Source organism: Numida meleagris, chromosome 21 (assembly GCF_002078875.1).
Source record: "Numida meleagris isolate 19003 breed g44 Domestic line chromosome 21, NumMel1.0, whole genome shotgun sequence".
NCBI lineage: Eukaryota > Metazoa > Chordata > Aves > Galliformes > Numididae > Numida > Numida meleagris.
The window spans coordinates 2,352,260-2,370,415 of NC_034429.1; the positions used below are offsets into that span (position 1 = coordinate 2,352,260).

The following is an 18,156-nucleotide window of genomic DNA, read 5'->3' on the forward strand; positions in this document are numbered from 1 at the left end:
TGTGGGTGCAGTGAAGCATTTGTTGGTGTAAAAGAGTCGGCGCTGTTGGGACAGACAGTCCCACTGAATGTTCCTGGCCCGAGGTGGAGAAGTAATGATTTTTTTTGGCTTTTTTTTTTTTTTTCAGGATTATTACAAATAATATTTACCTTTGTGCTCATTCACATCTTGATGCTGTTAAACACGTGGCCGCAGCTGGTTTCCTATTCTGGGCAATGATATAGAGCCCATGTTATGCAGCAAAGCCTCTCCTGCGAGCCAGAACACCCCACATTTAAACATCTATTACTTTGCAATATTATATGAGTGCATTTTGCTTCAGCTCGGAGCAATTTCCTAGTTTACTCTTATTAAACTGAGCGGGGCTGAGCAGAGGTTCATGATTTATGAAACACATACGAGATTCATTAAAACCTTTAAAGATTTAATACATTTTATCAGGGCCTTAAATCTGGGCAAGCATTTTTTAAAAATCTTCTGCAGAGTGTATTTCATCTCGGGCGCCTTTTGCGCTTATTTAAGAGCTGTAACATTTGGACGGACAAATAGAGCAGATACTTCCCTCCCTATTTCTGAACAGCACCGAACCCTTCTGACAGGTTTGCGATATATAACCCTGGGAGATCTATCAATATAAAAATGAAATTATTCTATTTATTGGCATTTTATGGTCCCTCTACGCTTTTAAGCCCCCTTGCAACAATTATAGAGGTGGGAATGCAATGCATTTCTGCACTCTCCCCAGTTGCCGACCCTCCGGATGGCCGAGCATCGCCGCAGTGGGAGCAGAGTGCTGTGATTGCTGGGGCGGGAGGGGCGGTGTGGGCTGGCAGTGGGGTGCAGACCCTTGGGGGTGACTTTGGGGCTCAGCGATGCCCTTCAGCAGCACAATAGGCAACGAATGGCGACCCCGTGCGCGAGCAGCATGTTAGTTCATGGGAGAACCTCCTGCACAGTGGCTCGCCAGACGCAAGGTTCACACGGGGTGGGACAGAGCCCCGCGTCCTCCACCTGGACCTCGCTCTGGAGCGGGCAGCGAGCTGCGGGGCCGCGGGGCTGCGGCGTGCGTGGGGCGAGAGCGGGATTCGAACCCGCAGCCCTGAGGCCTCCGTTCCTCCACCGCCCCCTGGCGGCGCACTGCGGCGTCGCGCGTCGCGCAGTAGTGACGTCACGGAGGCGCCGTTGCAGGAGGGCGGGCGCAGCGCAGCGGCGCGTCGTGCCGAGGCCGGGCATGGCCCAGCTGGGCGCCATCGCCGCGCTCGTCCTCAGCTTCCTCGCCGCCGCCTTCCTCTCCGCCATCCACAAGATCGAGGAGGGCCACATCGGCGTCTACTACCGGTGAGCGGCCGCCGCGGCCACCCCCGTCTCCTCCCGTCTCTTCTCCCCGGGCCGGGCCCCCTCTCACGGCCGCTGTTCGCTTCTTCCCTCAGCGGCGGCGCGTTGCTGACCTCCACCAGCGGGCCCGGCTTCCACCTCATGCTGCCCTTCATCACGTCCTACAAGTCAGTGCAGGTGCTGTGGGGCGGGGCTGGGCTGCGTGCTGCCCGGGCTGTGGGGTGGGGGTGAGGTGCGGGCCCGCCCCGCGGCCTTGGCGCGGTGGGAAGCCGCCCCTCAAGGACCTTTTCTTCCATCGTTTTCTCTTCAGACCACGCTGCAGACCGATGAGGTGAAAAACGTTCCCTGCGGTACGAGGTGAGCTGCTCCGCTCTCGTTCCCCGCGGTTCTCCAGTTTTGATGGAAGCCTCTTCCTCCCCTTCCCCTCCCCTCTTCCCCTCCTCCTCGCTCCAGCATGCTTTAACACACGTAGCTTGGTTTTCACGGGCTGGGTTTCCCACCACCCCGCTAAACAAAGTCTGTGAAAGGCTCCTTAATGCTTTGTCCCGTTGAGATGGTTTCTGTGCAGCCCTTATCTGTGTCCCTGCACCACTTGTTTCCCCTGAGCTTCCACGTGTGGAACTATTGCAAACGGTGCCAGCAGGAGATGGGAATCTAGTTCTTGGTCTGGTTACATCGCAGAAGGAAACAGGCTGCACTGTGGTTGGGTTCAGAGCATGTTTCACTCTTATTTTTTCGTCAATATTCATATGTAAAAGTGTAACATTATCAAACTCACATTCTTTGTGTGAATAAGTTGCTTCTACTGTTCTTGCCTCAACTGAAGCACAGGAAGAAAGTGGCTTGCTTGATACAGATGGAAATGGGGAAGCGACCAGGAGTTTGTACATCCATATGGTAGTCACTAAAAAGTTGATTTTTCTGAGGCTGGGCTCACATTTAATGATCCAGTTTGTGGATAAACCAGGAGCCTGGTGCGAGGCACGGGGTGTTGTTGGGGTTTGTCGCAGTGGTGCTGCACAGAAGGATGTGAATGCCGTGCTCAGCCCGCTAGAGGGGAGTGTCCTCTGCTCAGAGGCTGTCCAGCTGCAGGGCAGAGCATTCCTCCTCCTGCAAACTTGCCCCTTTTTCTTCTTTTCCTTCCTTTTGCAGCGGAGGAGTGATGATTTACTTTGACAGAATTGAGGTGGTGAATTTCCTGATCCAGAGTGCAGGTGAGTTCTTCCTCTGTGACCCTGTGAATCCTGCCATGCAGAGTGGTGGTTATTCTCCTGCAAGTGCCAGATGGGGTGAAGAGGTTTTGCCTGCTAATTTGGAGCTGAGCAGTACTGCAAGCATTCCCCTGTGTGCTTTGTGGAGCTCTGTACTTCCTGGGTTTGAACCTTAAACCAGCTCTCCCAGACACTTTGTTTATTCTTTCTTGCACATACTTGTTCTGTGCTACTGGTTGCTTCACTAATAGCTGAATGCCATCTATCACTTCTGTTATTTTGTATTACTATGGCCCCACTGGGGTTTATGATTCAGTGAAGAACTTCCAGTTTGAATAACGAGATGTGCATGAGGCAGGGGAGACAGGGTGCCTGTGAGCAGAAGGCTGCAATGTGACACAGGAGGAGAAGGACCTGTGCAGCCTCCTTTCAGTCTGTGTATTCTGCAGCTCAGACACACCCCATGTTGCATTTCCTCTTTTGCAGTATATGATATAGTGAAGAACTACACTGCTGACTATGACAAAGCTCTCATCTTCAACAAGATTCACCATGAGCTTAACCAGTTCTGCAGTGTCCACACGCTCCAGGAGGTCTACATCGAGCTGTTTGGTGAGCTGCCTCTCTGACCTTTTGCTCTCAGATAGATGGCTCCTTGAATGACATCTCTGCAAGCTGTTTGCATTGTCTGCTGGTAGAGAAGTCTCTAGTTCCAGCTGGGGAGGTTCTTGCATATTCATCTAGTGTCTGCGCTGTTTGGAATCACAACTGTTAACCAGTTATAGATATTTGCCCCATTTTATCTTTCTACAGTGCTTCGCTGTATTATAAGAGAAAAGAACAAACCCAAACCTGTCAGAAGTAGCACAGGGGGTTAGGAAAGGGATTAGTAATTCTGCTGTGTTATATGTGTTTAGCAAACGTGACTGGTTGAATCAGTTGCAATATTTGCTAGTCCAGATGGAAAAGGCAGTCTTTTGTTCTTTTCTGTTAAAAAAGAAAGAGGAGTGTGTGTTCCCTGTCTTATTAGTTTGATAATTTTTGTGTCATGCCCGTTGCTGTGGTTCCTGGGCGCCGTGAATGAGTGCTAGAAACCAGAGCTGTGTGGCGAGGGCCTGCTGACCTTCCCTTCCTCTCTGCAGACCAGTGGGAAATCAGGCAGCACAAACACTAGGAGCACATTATGAGAGACAGCCTGAAGAAAAGCGGTGGTTTCTTGGTAGAAATTGTCCAGTCTCTGCCAGTGCTGAGTGTTTTCATTATGGCTTTGGAGTGACAAGAAATCCCTTCCAGCATCTGGCAGCACAGCAGTGCTGGCTGCAGATGAAGTGTTGCTGTGAACGGTTTGGACCCAAACTGTACGGGATTAGCGGCTGAGATTTCAGTGCCAAGTGCCTGAAAGAGCACAAGGTGTTTGCAAACCACTTCTCTGTTTAAAGAGGGCTTTCCAAGAAGCCTGGCTATCCCCTTTCTGACGGGGCCTCTGCACAAAATACAGAACTAGGGCTCAGTTGGCCTCCTGTTCCTTTATGGGGTTGTGGGTGAATGTGCTGGTTCTTTGTCGATGGAGACTCCAGATGTCGGCAGCTGCTGATGACAACTGCTTGAAATGGACTCAAGACAACCAATTTGCACAGAAGGAACTTGTATAAACCCCTGTGTAACTCTTTCAGTCTGAGCTGAAAGTTTTCTGGCTCCGGAGTTATGAAATGGGGCACAGCCCATTTCAAGCAGACTTATGTCATTCTCTGCCCCCACATCTGCAAGCAGGTGCAGGAAACTGATAACAGCTGTTTCCTAAACTCCTGGCTGAACTTCATTATGAGCGTGAGTTCCAGCTCACTAAACTGGGACCAAAGCAAATAATCAAGGAGTGCAATGTGATCGCTTTCAAGGCTATTACATTTTTATTCTCCCTTTGCATTTCTCAGCAGGCCCCAACTGGAAACACTGCTATCCTTAGAGCTCTTCACTGAAGAAGGGTTTTGTTTTGTGCTTCCTTTTGAAATTTCTTAGCTATGCTGGAATTAACCATTATCCATTCAGCCAAACAGGCTTTACCAATGAAATTTTTGCAGCCTATTAAAATAAGTCATGCAGCCATTTTACATGTCTGCCTTTCCACTTTCTTTGCTGCTGGCACAGATACAGTTCCTAACCAGTCAAGATTTAGCTGGATCAGATCTGCTCCAGAATCCAGTTGGGAAGGTATCAATAGGGAAGTGAGTTAGAGCACAGATTCTTTACCATAAAAATGCTACTTCTGGCTCAAAGAGAATCCAAATTGTAGGCTATTGAAAACTGAAGAGAACTTCGTTTTATGCTTGCCACATTTCTGTAGTCTTTCCCAAGTTCTTGTCATTGGTCAGCGTTGCTTGACATGCTGAGAAAGGTGTGAACCTCTCCTGAGGTCAGGGATGGTCTTTCTTGGCCCAGTGTTTCAATATCAAGCTTATATTTCTGCTTGCTTTCTTCCCTCCCATCAGATCAGATTGATGAAAACCTTAAACTGGCATTGCAGCAAGACCTAACTACAATGGCCCCTGGATTAATTATACAGGTAATCAGGGTTCTGTTTGGAGATGCATAGATCACGAGGGGTAAAGGCTAAGAGGAAATAGCAAGCTGTAACTTTTAGAAAATTCCCTGAAAGTGCAGACTTAGTTAACGTGAGGAATGAGAAGTGTCCTTCCTGTCCCCTCTTAGCTTTGTCGTGTTGGGTTTCTTTAAGTGATACCCTCAATCCTAGCTTATTCAGGTTGTACCTCCTGTCAGGAGATCATTGAGCCCAGCGTTTGCTCTGCAGAGCATGTAAAAGCCTAAAAGCTTTGTCTGGCAGAGCTCGCCACAAGTGTGAGCTCCCCCACCCTCTGCAGCCTCAGGGCCGTTTGCCTTTTGATTGTTGGCCGCTTGCCTATGTTTTCTTCTGTCTCTCTTTCCAGGCAGTTCGAGTTACAAAGCCAAACATCCCTGAAACAATCCGGAGGAATTATGAGCTCATGTAAGTGTCTGAGACTTGCACCTTTGTGTTACCAAAAGGAGTCGGTCATCCAGATTAATGTGTTTTCACAGCATGTGCTGATCAGAGTGCCCTCTGCCAGGCCTGCGCTCAGCCTCGTGCTGCCTTGCTGCCATTCAGGACGGCTCTAGTGAGGCTGCACCAGACAAGCGTGTGTCTGTAAGTGGCTGCAGGTCACTGCTGAGTTAGGGTGTTACTCCATCTTGAACACTTGAACTGGTTATTTGCCCGAGGGCTCCTTCCCCTTGACACCGACTCTATTTTAAAAAGGCCTCACAGAGAATGTGGGTGAGTGGCAGGTGGATAGATTCCACCACTAATCCTGCTGTTTGACTAGGATGGAGAAACTGTTGATTCAACAGGCTGAAGACTTGCAATGCTTTGGAATAACTTTCTTTAAAAGCACTTGACATACTGATCCCTTTTCAATGCTGTGAGCCAGCTGCCTTTTCTTGCACTCAATTATTCAGAAATGCTTATGTTCTCTGAGCACTCTGCCAACAGAGTCTGCACAGGCTATAGAATCAGTTCCCTCTCATCCATTCTGCCTGACCTTTTGGTGTCGTGGTAGGTTGTGCAGTAAGGTCATATTAGAATCCTCAATCAGCATGTTCTTATCTCTTGCCATAAATCCAGTTGAGAAAGATTTGCTCTTGGCTCTCATCTCTTCCCTGACTGGGAGCAGGAGCAGAGTATTTATATTCTTTTCAGTATGTGTACACACACACACTTTATGTGCACAAAGCAGTAAGATGGAAAAGACTTCAGCATGTAAAATGCATGCACCCATTTGACTGAACGGTGATTTCAAAGCTGTACACATCCAAATGAAGGAAAACAAGCTGTCATGTGAGAGCTGTAACCATCAGGGATGGCAAAACTTTTACAGGATCTTCATTTCTTATGTTGCTTTAGTAACGTAGTCATTAATAGTTACCCATTAAACTTACACGTGTGTATATCAAGATGTTGCTCTGTGACCTGTCTCTGCTGGAAGGCACTGCGGCGGCCTGCACAGAGTAGTGGGGGATGTTTCACACCAGCTTGGCTGAAAAATCTTCCTACTGTGAAGGGAAGGAAAAGGCACTTTGGTTTAGGAAAATGCTTTGAGGGTGCATGCTCTCACGTTCTGTGGCCTGCCCTCAGCACATACTTGAAGGAGGTTTAAGCCAGTGGTGGTGTGGTTGGCCAAGCTACTTTTTAGCTCACATTTAGCTCACAACAGCCTTTTCTGCCCCCCCTAGGGAGAGCGAGAAGACCAAGCTGCTGATTGCAGCACAGAAGCAGAAGGTGGTGGAGAAGGAAGCGGAGACAGAGAGGAAGAAGGCCCTCATTGGTCTGTATGGCTGTGTCTGAAGGCAGTAGCTGTTGGTGTGTGGTGGGGTAGGCAGCAAACAGAAACCAAACTGGGAATGAAGGGAGTTATGCAGCTCGTTCACTGTTGGGCGATTTCTCTGCTGCATCTTTTTGCTGCTGATCTGATACTCTTCCAAAGAAACTCAAGTGGGTTCCAGCTTTGCCCACAAATGCGGGCTGACGCATTCTGAGGGCTGAAAATTCTTATCAATGACTGCCACCAGAAGAGGGTGAGAAGGACTTCCATGGGTGAAGTTGCTTCTGGCAATAGGAAGACTGTGATGACAGTGTGGATGTGTTCTCTTTAATTTCAGAGGCAGAAAAAATTGCTCAAGTTGCTGAAATAACTTATGGACAGAAAGTGATGGAAAAAGAAACAGAGAAACGGATTTCAGAGATTGAAGGTGAGCAATGAACTTTTCCAATAAGAAAATGTCCTGCAGTGACTTACCTAAAGAGCCTTTAGATTTAAGTAGTTCCTGGTTCTGTAATCTCTCTGTTTAGTCTGCATTTTGCTTTTTTGTCCTTTTTTTTTTTTTTTTCTTTAGCAAATAGACTTGACCAGAGGTGGGAATAGGAATGTTTCTTTACAGACTATGCTTCTTAAAGCTTTTTGTAAGGGTGATCTCTCTAGGAGGTTGTACTGTTAAATTAAGAAGACGTCTCATCCAATACAATGTTTTACCAAGCAAATTCCAGGACATGAAAAGAGGTCTGGGTTTCCAGCTCAGAGTGGCAAAGCCTTGTTTTCAGTTCTATTCATTGTAGGTCCTGTCAACCTTTGCAGAGGTCCACTGAGGAGCCAATTAAGAGTTTTACAGATCAGCAACTTCTCATTGTGAAGTTATTTGCAGAAGTACAATAGGTTTTATTTCTTATAAATGTGTGTCATTGTGTGCCAGGTCTTCAGCTCAGCTCTGTGCCTGTAGAGGATTCAGGTCTTCATTGTTTTTAGTGTCCCTGGCAGGGACTACTGTAGTTATTAGCCCAAAGGGGAAGTCTCAGGGAAACCATCCTGTTTTTAAGTGTAGTTGCTCACAGGGCTCCCCATTAGTCTAGGTAAACAAATAGCCTTATCCAGCTGTGCAACTCTCAGATCCAAACTAGCGTGTATGACAAATGCGTGGCTCCCTTTTATAGAAGGAATCTCAAGAGATCACATAAAAACAGCCAGATTAAACTCATCTTCGCCTTAACTTGATGGCTTGGCATCGCATCGGTGTCATCTGACGGATAAAAAGTCAGAAGCCAAAAGCAGGAATGCAGTACAGAAAAGGGGAGTGTTTCTTTCCTTAAATGTCTTTGTTAGGAGTCAGGGAAGTTCAGTGTCCTCCGGGATCAGGCCCTTGACACAATCACTGATATTGCAGCAAAACAGCTCTGCCAACGTCTGTCCATGGGGCAGAGCCTATAAGGGTTCAAATTGCCTGCCCCTACATGCCAGAGTCTTAACCTCAGTATCCCAGACGGAATCCCATCTGGGGAATTGCATTAACAGCCACAGGCTTCATCTGTAGAGCAGACTGCCATGCAGTTCTTGGAGTCCTGTGCAAATGTCGTGGGTAAATATCACTTTTGCAGCCCAACAGTTGTTTCGTTTGCAGCACAAAAGTTAGTGGCTGGCTAGAGAAGAAAGAGTATTCTCTCCCTGTGTGACAGGACAGTAATAAAAACCTTATGTTTGTAAAATGCTTTGAGGTCTTCAGTTGGTGATACAATTTATTCACTTAATATTATCATCCTGTTGCATTTTAGATGTAAAGGCAAAGCCCATTTCTGGGTTTCCAGTTTTGTTCCCTCTTCCCCTTGTTGTATCCCTTACAGTTTAGATGTGGTACTTGCTGCTTTAAAAATCTTCCAGCTGTAAATGGTCCTAACGTGACTGGAAATAAAAATCTGAATATGGGAGCATATGTTTTCTTCCAGATGCTGCGTTTCTTGCAAGAGAGAAGGCAAGAGCTGATGCTGAATGCTATACTGCTATGAAAGTAGCCGAAGCTAACAAGGTATTACTTCCTTATGCTGTGCCTTGAAGTAGAGCTCCTTATATTAGGCTGTATAGAAAAACTCAGCAGAAGAGCAGTCTGTCTTTACTGCTTGCTCATTGTGTCTTGTTTAAGTCAAAAAGCAAAACAAAGACAGGAAAGTTATCTTTGAGACTGAAACAATGATTATATCCTTACTTGCAAATTCACCTTCTGCTCTGAACAGATAAATTTGTGTCAGGGTACATGAAATATCTGGTTTATATCTGGAGACAGATCTGCTAGATGCTAATGGGGCCATGACTCCTACTGTAGAAAGAATATCGCTTTCAGTGGTGCCCTTTCATGCTGCTGTAATGAGACGTGTTGATCCATTTCAGTCTGCTAGCTAGCAAGTAACCGAGGCAGGGAGATCTGCAGAGTGACAGGCAGGCTTAAAGTAAACAAGTATTCAGGTAAAGAACAAATGGAGTTGTTCTTATTCACCAGACTAATTAGCCTGGCAAAGCCTTGTCCCTGCAAAATAAACAAACAAAACCCTAGAAACAGAAATTACATGGATGCAACTGCTGGACTCTTACTGCCTACATCGAGTTCCCAGGGCAACCCAGCAGGAAGATTTTCTGTGTTGCAAGGGGCAGTAGAAATGGACAGAGGGTCTGAGATGTTGGTGCACAAGTTCTGTTCCAGTTAGATATTCCATTCACGCTTTTACAATGTCATTATCCTGAAAGAGTGATCTCTGCTTTGCAAAACAGACTCTTTAATCTACTCTGTAGGGGGGGGAAAAAAAAGGCAGTTGTACTTTTCTTTCTAGTAGCTTGCATTGCCAGAGCTTTCAGTGAGTTATGTGCTTCAGAGCAGCTCCATCTCTGTGGTACGTTTGGACTGAACATTTCCCCATCTGCTTCCAGCGCTTTCTCATTTTGCCATTTAGTCACTGGGATTTAGAGCTTTGCTTATTCATACTGAATGAGAGCCTTCTTCAGGGTACTCGGTCTTTTCAGCTGCAGAGAGGATGAGCATGCCCACTAGTGTTCTGGAAAGGTGGATGCCATGTATGCTCATGGTAGAAATTTGCTTTTGAATGAGTCTGAGCTGTTGGTGATCTGTTCTCTTTTTGTGCAGCTGAAGTTAACTCCCGAGTACTTGCAGCTGATGAAATACAAGGCTATTGCAGCAAACAGCAAGATTTATTTTGGCAAAGATATTCCCAACATGTTCATGGACTATGCAGGTAGCCAGACTAAGTTTTCGGAGGGACTGGCAGAAGGAATCCACGAAGAGGATGGGGCAGGACCTAGTGAGGACACAAAACTGCTTCAGAACACCAACTGAAAAGAAACATTTCTATTTGTTTTATATCGAAAGAAACATGAACTGGGAAGTTCCTTTTTGTTTTCCCCTTTTCCTGTACTGAAAGAGATAAGACTTAATCCTCTCAATCTTTTGTATGGCAATTAGACACAATGACTTTGGTATTTATGGAGTGGTGTTTCTGGTAACTGCTAAGTAATCTGCTGCAGATAAGTCTGCTAGATGCACCTCTCCCTGCTAATGGGCTAATAAACCCAATGATTCCAGAGAGGCTAGCTAGGCTATCTATTCTGCAGCCAGCTTAGAAGGTTAATTAATTTTGAATTGAGGTTGTTGGTAGCAGTTGGAAGTTTTGGGATTTTTAGCAGGAGGGGGATTGCTGCTATGACCTTTTTTTTTCTAGTTGGAAATTTCTAGTATTTAATTCAAATCCCTCTGAGAAGAAAAAAGAAAAATAAAAAAAGGTGCTAGACTTTTTGTACACTACCCATGTCTGCTCGAAGGCATTGCCCAGATGGTGGGTCACTGCCTGGGGCACTGGGAATAACAGCCCGTGCGTACGCTCCAGGCCCATCCTGTCTGCAAGGTGTAGCAAATACATGAAACCACTGCAGCTGGAGCGTTGCAGGTTACCTTGGGGGAGATGTAAGCCTTAGACTGCGTGTCACACAGGTAGTGACCCAAACTATACATTTTCTGCATTTTAACACTGGTTTCTTTTCCATTTGTCATACTTGGGGAGGGCGAAGGGGAGTTTGTGTTTATTTGCTGGCTGAGGGGCTTAGATGTGCTGGTGGAGGCAGTGCCTGCCAGTGACTAATTGGACTTAACTTTTGGTGAAACCAGGCTGCAAGCATGGTACTTGTCACAGTTGTCATAGAACAAGTAGAGAGAGAGAAATTTTTGTCTCAGGGACCCTGACCTTGCAAAAAGCCTTGCTAGTGAGAAACTGCTTGAGTGACTCATCTCACAGTCATTGCAGTGCATCTGGTCTTCAAGACCAACGGGATTTCAGTGTTTGCAGTGTTGTATTAGAAAGAGGCTGTTCAGGTAAGCTGAAATGAATGGAACACAGCACCTGGGTGGTTGTTTTTGGTTGTTGTTTTTTTTTGAGAACAGACGTTGAGAGGAAGATTTAGTAGCAAAAGACTCAAAACGTCATCCTGGAAAAAATCACAGAGCAAAAACGACCACCTCTTCTCTCTGGGCTGTCCAAAGAGAAACATTCCTTCTTTGCTCAGAACACTGCTACATCATGTACCTTTTGTTTCAGGAAACTGATTCATTTTTCACTTATCAGATGCAAAGAGATAATAGTTTTTTTGTTTTACACACGTGCAAAACTTGAGGGGGTGTTAAGATCAAAAGTTCAGGGCTAGGAAACTTTTTTTTTTTCCCTCTCCCCCAAATCCATCTGCCACTTGGCAGGAGAGCCTGCTTATTAATTGCTGTTATAAATTGCAGCCAATATATCCATGTAAGATGATGAAAACGTAAGCACTAAGTTGGTCAGGGACCAACCTGTTGGATTTATGATCTTGTGCCCACAATGCTTGCTACTTACTAAGCTTGGTTTCACACTTCAGTGTTTAAAATATGCATTAATCGTTTTAATAAGTAATTTACACTAAGATAGAAATCTGATTAATTTCTGCTGCTTGTTCCAGTATTTTCACTTCAGTTTTATTTTCCCTGTTAGGAGAATTACAGTTGATACTTGAAAATGCGAAATAAAAGAGATTGTCAGTTTCTGCCAGAGAAAAGTCCCATCTCTTTTATGTTGTCTTTGTATTTGCTGGAAAATCTTAAGCTAAGGAAAGTTCCATCCCCAGACTGATGTGCTACACTAGACAACACAGTGGTCATAAAAACTGCATTGAGAGGTAGGCTGTAATATTGCTCACTTTTCTAAATAGGTCTCTGCAAGAAAATGTTGAACAGAGAACAGCAGAAATTTAGAAGTGAGGTAATAGTACCTAACTCTTTTAGGGTGATCTCATTTGTTTGGCATTGTTCTGCATTCACGTTAAGGTTTTCCATTAGTAACTAAAACCTGCTTTCATAAAGTGTTTTCACTAGCGAATGGACCCAAGTAAACCAAATGGTATTATAAAGTGTGTTTTTGTATGAGTTCACTGTAAAATAATAGCTTGGAATAAATAGGTCTTATGGATTTTTAAATTGAAAACATTACTGCTGAAGTATTTCTCGGAGGAGGGGGGGAGAATAGAAGAAGGAGTAGCCAGTATTATTGATTGCAAACTCACAGTTTTAAAACATTTTGGAACCTTCATGCTTCTGCACCACTGAGAACCAAGTAATGTAGTTAACCTGTTAAAAGATTAACAGGAAAAAAAAAAAAAGCAAGAACAAAGTTGAAATTGTACCAGTCCTTAGAGGCCAGGATCAATTGTTGCTTTTCATTCAGGTTCTTTATTCTATGTATAATTTCGTTAATTTTCCAGAGTAGATGTGTCACTACATGTAATTCTTTATCCCATTTATCTCTTTCACTGTCATTCTGTCATCTCCATAATCCTGCAATCTTGAAAGGAAGATCTAAATGCTTAAACTGCTCTGTCTAACAAAGAAGCACAGGTTTGCAGCACTGCTATACCTGGGAACTGCTGGCAGGGGGATGGTGATGCTTTACCAGTGCAGCCGTGGATCTATGTACTGAATTAAAAGCCTTTTTATTTTGATACTTGCTATGACAATAAAATGGCCTTCGATTTTAATTGCAGTCTGGTTTTATGGGCGACCTTTAACACGATGAGTGGGTAGGTTTGCAAGGGAGGCATTGCCAGGGGTACATCTGTTGGAGGGTACAGAGTAGCAGAGCTTCAGAAAATCATTGCCACGAAAGCTTTGCCGTGAAGTTTGCAGGAAATCCCTGCCAGGCACAGGGCTGAACCTTCCGAGCACTTTGGAACAGCTGTGTAAATACTGTTGGTGCTCAAAACAGGGGGCGGGGGAGGGTGAGTTCTGCACATTAGAGAAATATTTCGGCTAATGGCTTCCAGCTGGCACCTTCCACAACGGAGCATGGCACTGCCTGTGCCCCACGGCCGTGGGCTCCGTGTCCCCGTGGCTCTGTGGCTGTGGTGGTTCCACGGCACAGCCCTGGGATTAGACAGGGCCTATGGGGCGAGTGACGGGGCCTGTGCTGGTTTTATGGTGTGTTTCTTTATTTTAATGCTGAAAGCTGTGCCTTACTGTGCTCCAGAACAGGAGCTGTTCTGGATGCAGATGGCAAAAAGTTGATGTATTTGTGGGTAGACTGCTACAGTGAGAGGGCTGTGAACATGTGCAGATACCAAACTGGAAGCCCAGCGCGGGCCTCTACCCACCCTGCGTCTTTCTCTCTCCCACGATCTACGCTGACAAAGCCTCTAAGGCCCGTGGGGAGCTGCGGGCACCCGGCCTTCCCGCCTGACCTTCTCCTCAGCGCTCTCCGCCATGAAGACCCTGACCTTCCCAATATGGCGCCGGCGACCTTCCCAACATGGCGCCGCCGTTCTCCCGCCCCTCGCTGCCATTGGTCGGCGGCCGCGACGGCGCGTCGCGATTGGCCGCTTGGAGGGGGCGGAGCGTCGCGCGTGTGTGGCGGAAGTCGTGCGCGGCGGCGGCCGGGGATGTTGAGAGCGGGCATGGCCGCCGGGGAAGGGTTGGGCCCGGCGCTGCGCGCCGTCACCGAGCAGGTGAAGCAGGCAGCGGCGCGGAGGCCGCAGGTGAGGGGTGCTGAAGCGCGGAGGGAACTGGGGCTTGGGGAAGGAAGTGCTGCGTGCAGAGATAGGCCTGCTCGCCGTGGAGACGTGCTCGCATCGCGAGGGCCGCCCGCCCGTCCCCATGGCAACGGGCCCACCGTGGCGGCGGCGCCTCCAGGCACCGTGAGCGCGGTCTGAGCGGGGCCGGGGCCCGGCTGAGGCCTGGCGGGCCGCCCCCGGCACCGAGCGCTCTTCCCGCAGGGGCTCCCGGACGTGCAGCCGCGGTTGGTGGCCGTCAGCAAGACGAAGCCCGCGGAGATGGTGCTGGACGCCTACAGCCACGGGCAGCGGAGCTTCGGGGAGAACTACGTGAGTGCGGCTGGAGCCGGGCTGCTCCGTGCGGCCCGGGCTGCTCTGTGGGCCCGGTCTCGCACCGACACGAGTGGTTGACCCGGGAGCGTCGTTTGCTGTGACGTTGTTCTTACAGGTTGAGCTTGTCTGGTGTGGTCTTAACAGGAGATCTTCTTGCCTTCTCCTAGGTTCAAGAGTTGCTAGAAAAGGCATCAGACTCCAGAGTAAGTGCATGCTTTTTTTGTATGTTCTTACTCCTCGCATAGCTGTGTCCTGAAAGCTGTCCAGCAGAAGTCCTGGCTTTTCTTCGGGAGGTGGTGATGGAGGCTGCTTGATTGACTTCTGAAATCTCTATGCTTTCTGAAGGTTATTCTTAACTCTGTGCCTCTTCTCTCTTCCCCCTACTTGCCTTGCAGGCTCCAGAGTATCCTGTGAATATATGAATATATGCACCTTAGTCATAAAATGCCTGAACGACACTTTATCTCTCCTGGTCTCTGCCATAGGAGAGGCATAGCCCTCATTTTGAAATGGAACATCTTTGTTTGGGGAAAGCAGTTCATTTTATGATTGTTCTCTTACAAAAGAACCTTTCACGCTCACCTTGAAATGAACGTTCTGCTGCCACAGCCCTGCTTCTCTCCAGACTGCGAAGCAATCTCAGTGCACGCAAGTGCTGTCTGAGCTGTGTTATTCAGAGTAAACAAAAGAAGACTGGATGTCTGGTGTTTTGTTTGTGGGCAAAGCAGGACCTAATTAGTGCATGAAGGAAGGAGGAATTCTCATTCAAACCTAACTGTTCCTTTTTGCTTACAGATTCTGTCTTCTTGTCCAGAGATCAAGTGGCATTTTATTGGCCATCTGCAGAAAAGTAATGTCAACAAGTTGATCAGTAAGCTCCGTTTATCTTTATTTGTGGTGACCCACGGGCAATATTCTTCCAGTGTTTAAATAATAACCATCTTTGTCACCTATTAGTACTGGTGATTGCAAGCTAGCAAGAATACCAATTAGCAAATGAAAGAACGTGATGCTGCCCCATGTTTCGGCACTGATTCAGTTTGCTATCTCTTGCCATAGTCTGCTGCTAGCTGTGCGTGACTGTAGATAACTTTGTTCTTATGTTGCACAGGCAGCATGAAGCCTCTGTGTTTTCTCCCTAGCTGTCCCTAACCTGTTCATGTTGGAAACAGTGGATTCTGTGAAACTGGCAGACAAAGTCAACAGCTCGTGGCAGAAAAAGGGATCACCTCAGAAGCTGAAAGTCATGGTGCAAGTTAACACTAGTGGAGAAGACAGTAAGTGGCAGACACTTTTTTCTGATGATGTGCAGATGTGTCCTGCTGACTTGATAGAAGAAACAACCTGGATGAGATGTGTTGGTTTGTGCTTTTAAGGAGTTTCTCTCTGCTGAGATGATACTTAACCATCAGTTAGCTTCTGCCTGGCTGTGGGGGGGAGTTCTCTCGCAGAGCTTGGCACAGATCACCCCACTTTTTGCCAGGTAAGCATGGCCTGCCTCCCAGAGACACCACAGCTGCTGTGGAGCATGTTATCAACAAGTGTCCAAGCCTGGAGTTTGTGGGGCTGATGACAATTGGCAGCATCGGACATGACCTTAGCAAAGGGCCAAATCCTGACTTCCAGGTAAGATTTTTGGAAGAAAATGTCAACTGTTGGCTGGCCTCCCATTGCAGTGAGCGTATAAATCTGACTGTAGATCGCTAGTAGAAATGCAGACCTGCTTCAGAGTAGTACAGACCTCTGAATTATCAGTATTAAATAAAGCAATGGGCTCATTTCTGCAAATGCCAGATACACCTGCATTTTTTTCTCCCATCTTTTTTCTTGACACTGTAGCCAGCATATTGACAGGGCACCTTATGCAGCAGTTTTTGTACTGAATCCTCTGGTCCCGCTCTCAGATACTATTTCCATCATTCTCTACACTGTGCACGGGGCTGTATCAGGAAGGGGAACTGATTCTGCATTCCTTGTCTGTCATGATGTGACAATTGGTTGTGTAGATTTATATATGTGTTGTTAATAATGTAGCCTGTAATGGGAATTCTTCAGGTGCCCTCCCAGTGCTGCAGAGTGAGCATCAGAAGAAGTGTGAGAACTTCACATTCAGTGTTAAGGCAGAAACCGTGATCAGTGAAACCTTGAAAATGTGTCCAAAATGTCATCAAATGTGTGATTTTTCTCCTCTTTCTTCCTTCTAGGTGCTGCTTTCTTTGCGTCAGGAAGTGTGTGAAAAGCTGAATCTCCCCATTGAGAAGGTGGAGCTGAGCATGGGCATGTCCACAGACTTCCAGCACGCAGTAAGTTGTTTCCTTCTGCCACCCCTTCTCTCTGTCAGAGAGGAAACTGTCCTTCCATGAGATGGGGAGCATTGAGATTGGCAGCTGGATGGCAGCCTGCACTGAAGTCCTTCTTTCTGTCTCCTTTCACAGATAGAGGTTGGATCCACAAACGTCAGGATCGGAAGCACTATTTTTGGAGAGCGCGATTATTCCAACAAGGCAGACAGTGGTAAGGCCCCTGCTGAAACTAAAGGCAAAACAGAGGCCTCAACGGCACAGGGTCATTAGATGGGGAAAATAAATGGCCCTGACAGAGGACAGATGACAGGAGACCTCACTATGCATTCTTACCTCCCTCCTTGCCAGCTCCCAGTCATGGCAGGGGGAAGGAATTCCTGGTAACAGAACAGAGGCCAGAAATGCCTCATAATTTATTGTGATTATTAGAGAGCACCCATAGAAACTGGAAATTTCTATAACCAAAAATGATAAGAGACTTTAAGGTTGAAGATGACTGTCGTATCTTGGCTACTTCAGGCACATCAAGAACCATGGCTTTTGGATAAGTAGGTTGAACAAACTTAAGTTTTGTCAGGATGGAGTTGCTCATGGAGGAGATGTGTCCTGCAGTGTGGGTCATTATGTTGTCATTGAGGGCTACATCGTTCATTCAAAAGTTACATGCTGTGAGATGTTTCCTTTGCACGGGGTTGCCACTGAGCAATGCTTACATGGAAGCTGGGACAGAGACGTGCTGTAGCACATGGTGACACCGAGCAGTGCTGAAGAGATGGCATCCATTTAAACAGAGGATAACTAACAAGCACATGAGGACAGGTAAAGAACGCAGCTGAGTGAGTCCATGGCCTAATGTTTTGGATGCAGATTGCAAGTGTGGGACTGTCTTTTCAGCTGGTGTTTGTATTTGTTCTTTCCGATGGACCTTGCTGGCATTTCCCATTGGTTACATGATATTTGAAGTGCTGATCTGGCCTTCACTTCTCTTGCAAGAGGGAGACAGGACTCCCTCATTGTAGTAACTGCTTCTTCAGGATCTGAGTAGAAGCTCCTGCACCATGTCACGGGCTGTTCAGCCTGCAGTAACTGCAGCAAGTGTCTTGTGTAATGTGTTACAGCTACGTGCTCTGGGCTTTTGTGTGCTGCTGAGAGGAGACCCTGGCTGCCAGCAGAAACATTCTTCCCAGGCTTTTCTCTGTGTATGTGATCAAATCTAGCTGTTGGTTTTACTTCCTGATTATAAATGCTGAATGCAAATGAAAAGAGTGAACTCCAACACCAACCTGTCGTAGCTACATGGTTTAAAGGCAACTTGCAATCTGAGCTGCCCTCTTTGGAACTACACAATGTGTTGTTTCATAGTTTGTTAATAAAAAGTGGTGAATTTGAATACCATCTGTGCCAACTCTAAAGCTATTAAAGATGTTATTTTTATGTTCTAGCCCTGAGAGTTGTTGAAGCTTATTTTTGTAGCCTGGAGTTACTGTTCAGTGAGATTTCTTTGTCTCTGGGTGGAGGGAGGGCAGTGATTCGATAGACAGATGGAAAGTG

The 18,156-nt window shown here is 46.7% G+C and overlaps 2 protein-coding genes across 2 annotated transcripts; both read left to right on the forward strand.

Annotated features, from left to right (window-relative positions):
* ERLIN2 (ER lipid raft associated 2) lies at nt 1,157-12,961 on the forward strand. The gene is made up of 11 exons (XM_021374765.1): nt 1,157-1,338; nt 1,431-1,512; nt 1,646-1,692; nt 2,488-2,549; nt 3,033-3,158; nt 5,033-5,106; nt 5,489-5,547; nt 6,810-6,901; nt 7,236-7,325; nt 8,848-8,927; nt 10,035-12,961. The coding sequence occupies exons 1-11, from the start codon at nt 1,232-1,234 to the stop codon at nt 10,242-10,244; spliced, it is 1,029 nt and encodes a 342-aa protein (XP_021230440.1). The 5' UTR covers nt 1,157-1,231; the 3' UTR covers nt 10,245-12,961.
* Nucleotides 13,794-18,046, forward strand: PLPBP (pyridoxal phosphate binding protein). The gene is made up of 8 exons (XM_021374771.1): nt 13,794-13,954; nt 14,192-14,299; nt 14,470-14,505; nt 15,098-15,173; nt 15,445-15,579; nt 15,786-15,928; nt 16,507-16,605; nt 16,738-18,046. The coding sequence occupies exons 1-8, from the start codon at nt 13,859-13,861 to the stop codon at nt 16,873-16,875; spliced, it is 831 nt and encodes a 276-aa protein (XP_021230446.1). The 5' UTR covers nt 13,794-13,858; the 3' UTR covers nt 16,876-18,046.

Excerpts from the sequence above, each read along its gene's own strand:
- ERLIN2 (XM_021374765.1), top strand. The coding sequence starts at position 1,232 with ATGGCCCAGCTGGGCGCCATCGCCGCGCTCGTCCTCAGCTTCCTCGCC. Across the intron at positions 3,159-5,032 it reads GGTCTACATCGAGCTGTTTG|ATCAGATTGATGAAAACCTT; the intron begins GTGAGCTGCCTC and ends CCCTCCCATCAG. Across the intron at positions 5,548-6,809 it reads CGGAGGAATTATGAGCTCAT|GGAGAGCGAGAAGACCAAGC; the intron begins GTAAGTGTCTGA and ends TGCCCCCCCTAG.
- PLPBP (XM_021374771.1), top strand. The coding sequence starts at position 13,859 with ATGTTGAGAGCGGGCATGGCCGCCGGGGAAGGGTTGGGCCCGGCGCTG. Across the intron at positions 14,506-15,097 it reads AAAAGGCATCAGACTCCAGA|ATTCTGTCTTCTTGTCCAGA; the intron begins GTAAGTGCATGC and ends TTTTGCTTACAG. Across the intron at positions 16,606-16,737 it reads CCACAGACTTCCAGCACGCA|ATAGAGGTTGGATCCACAAA; the intron begins GTAAGTTGTTTC and ends CTCCTTTCACAG.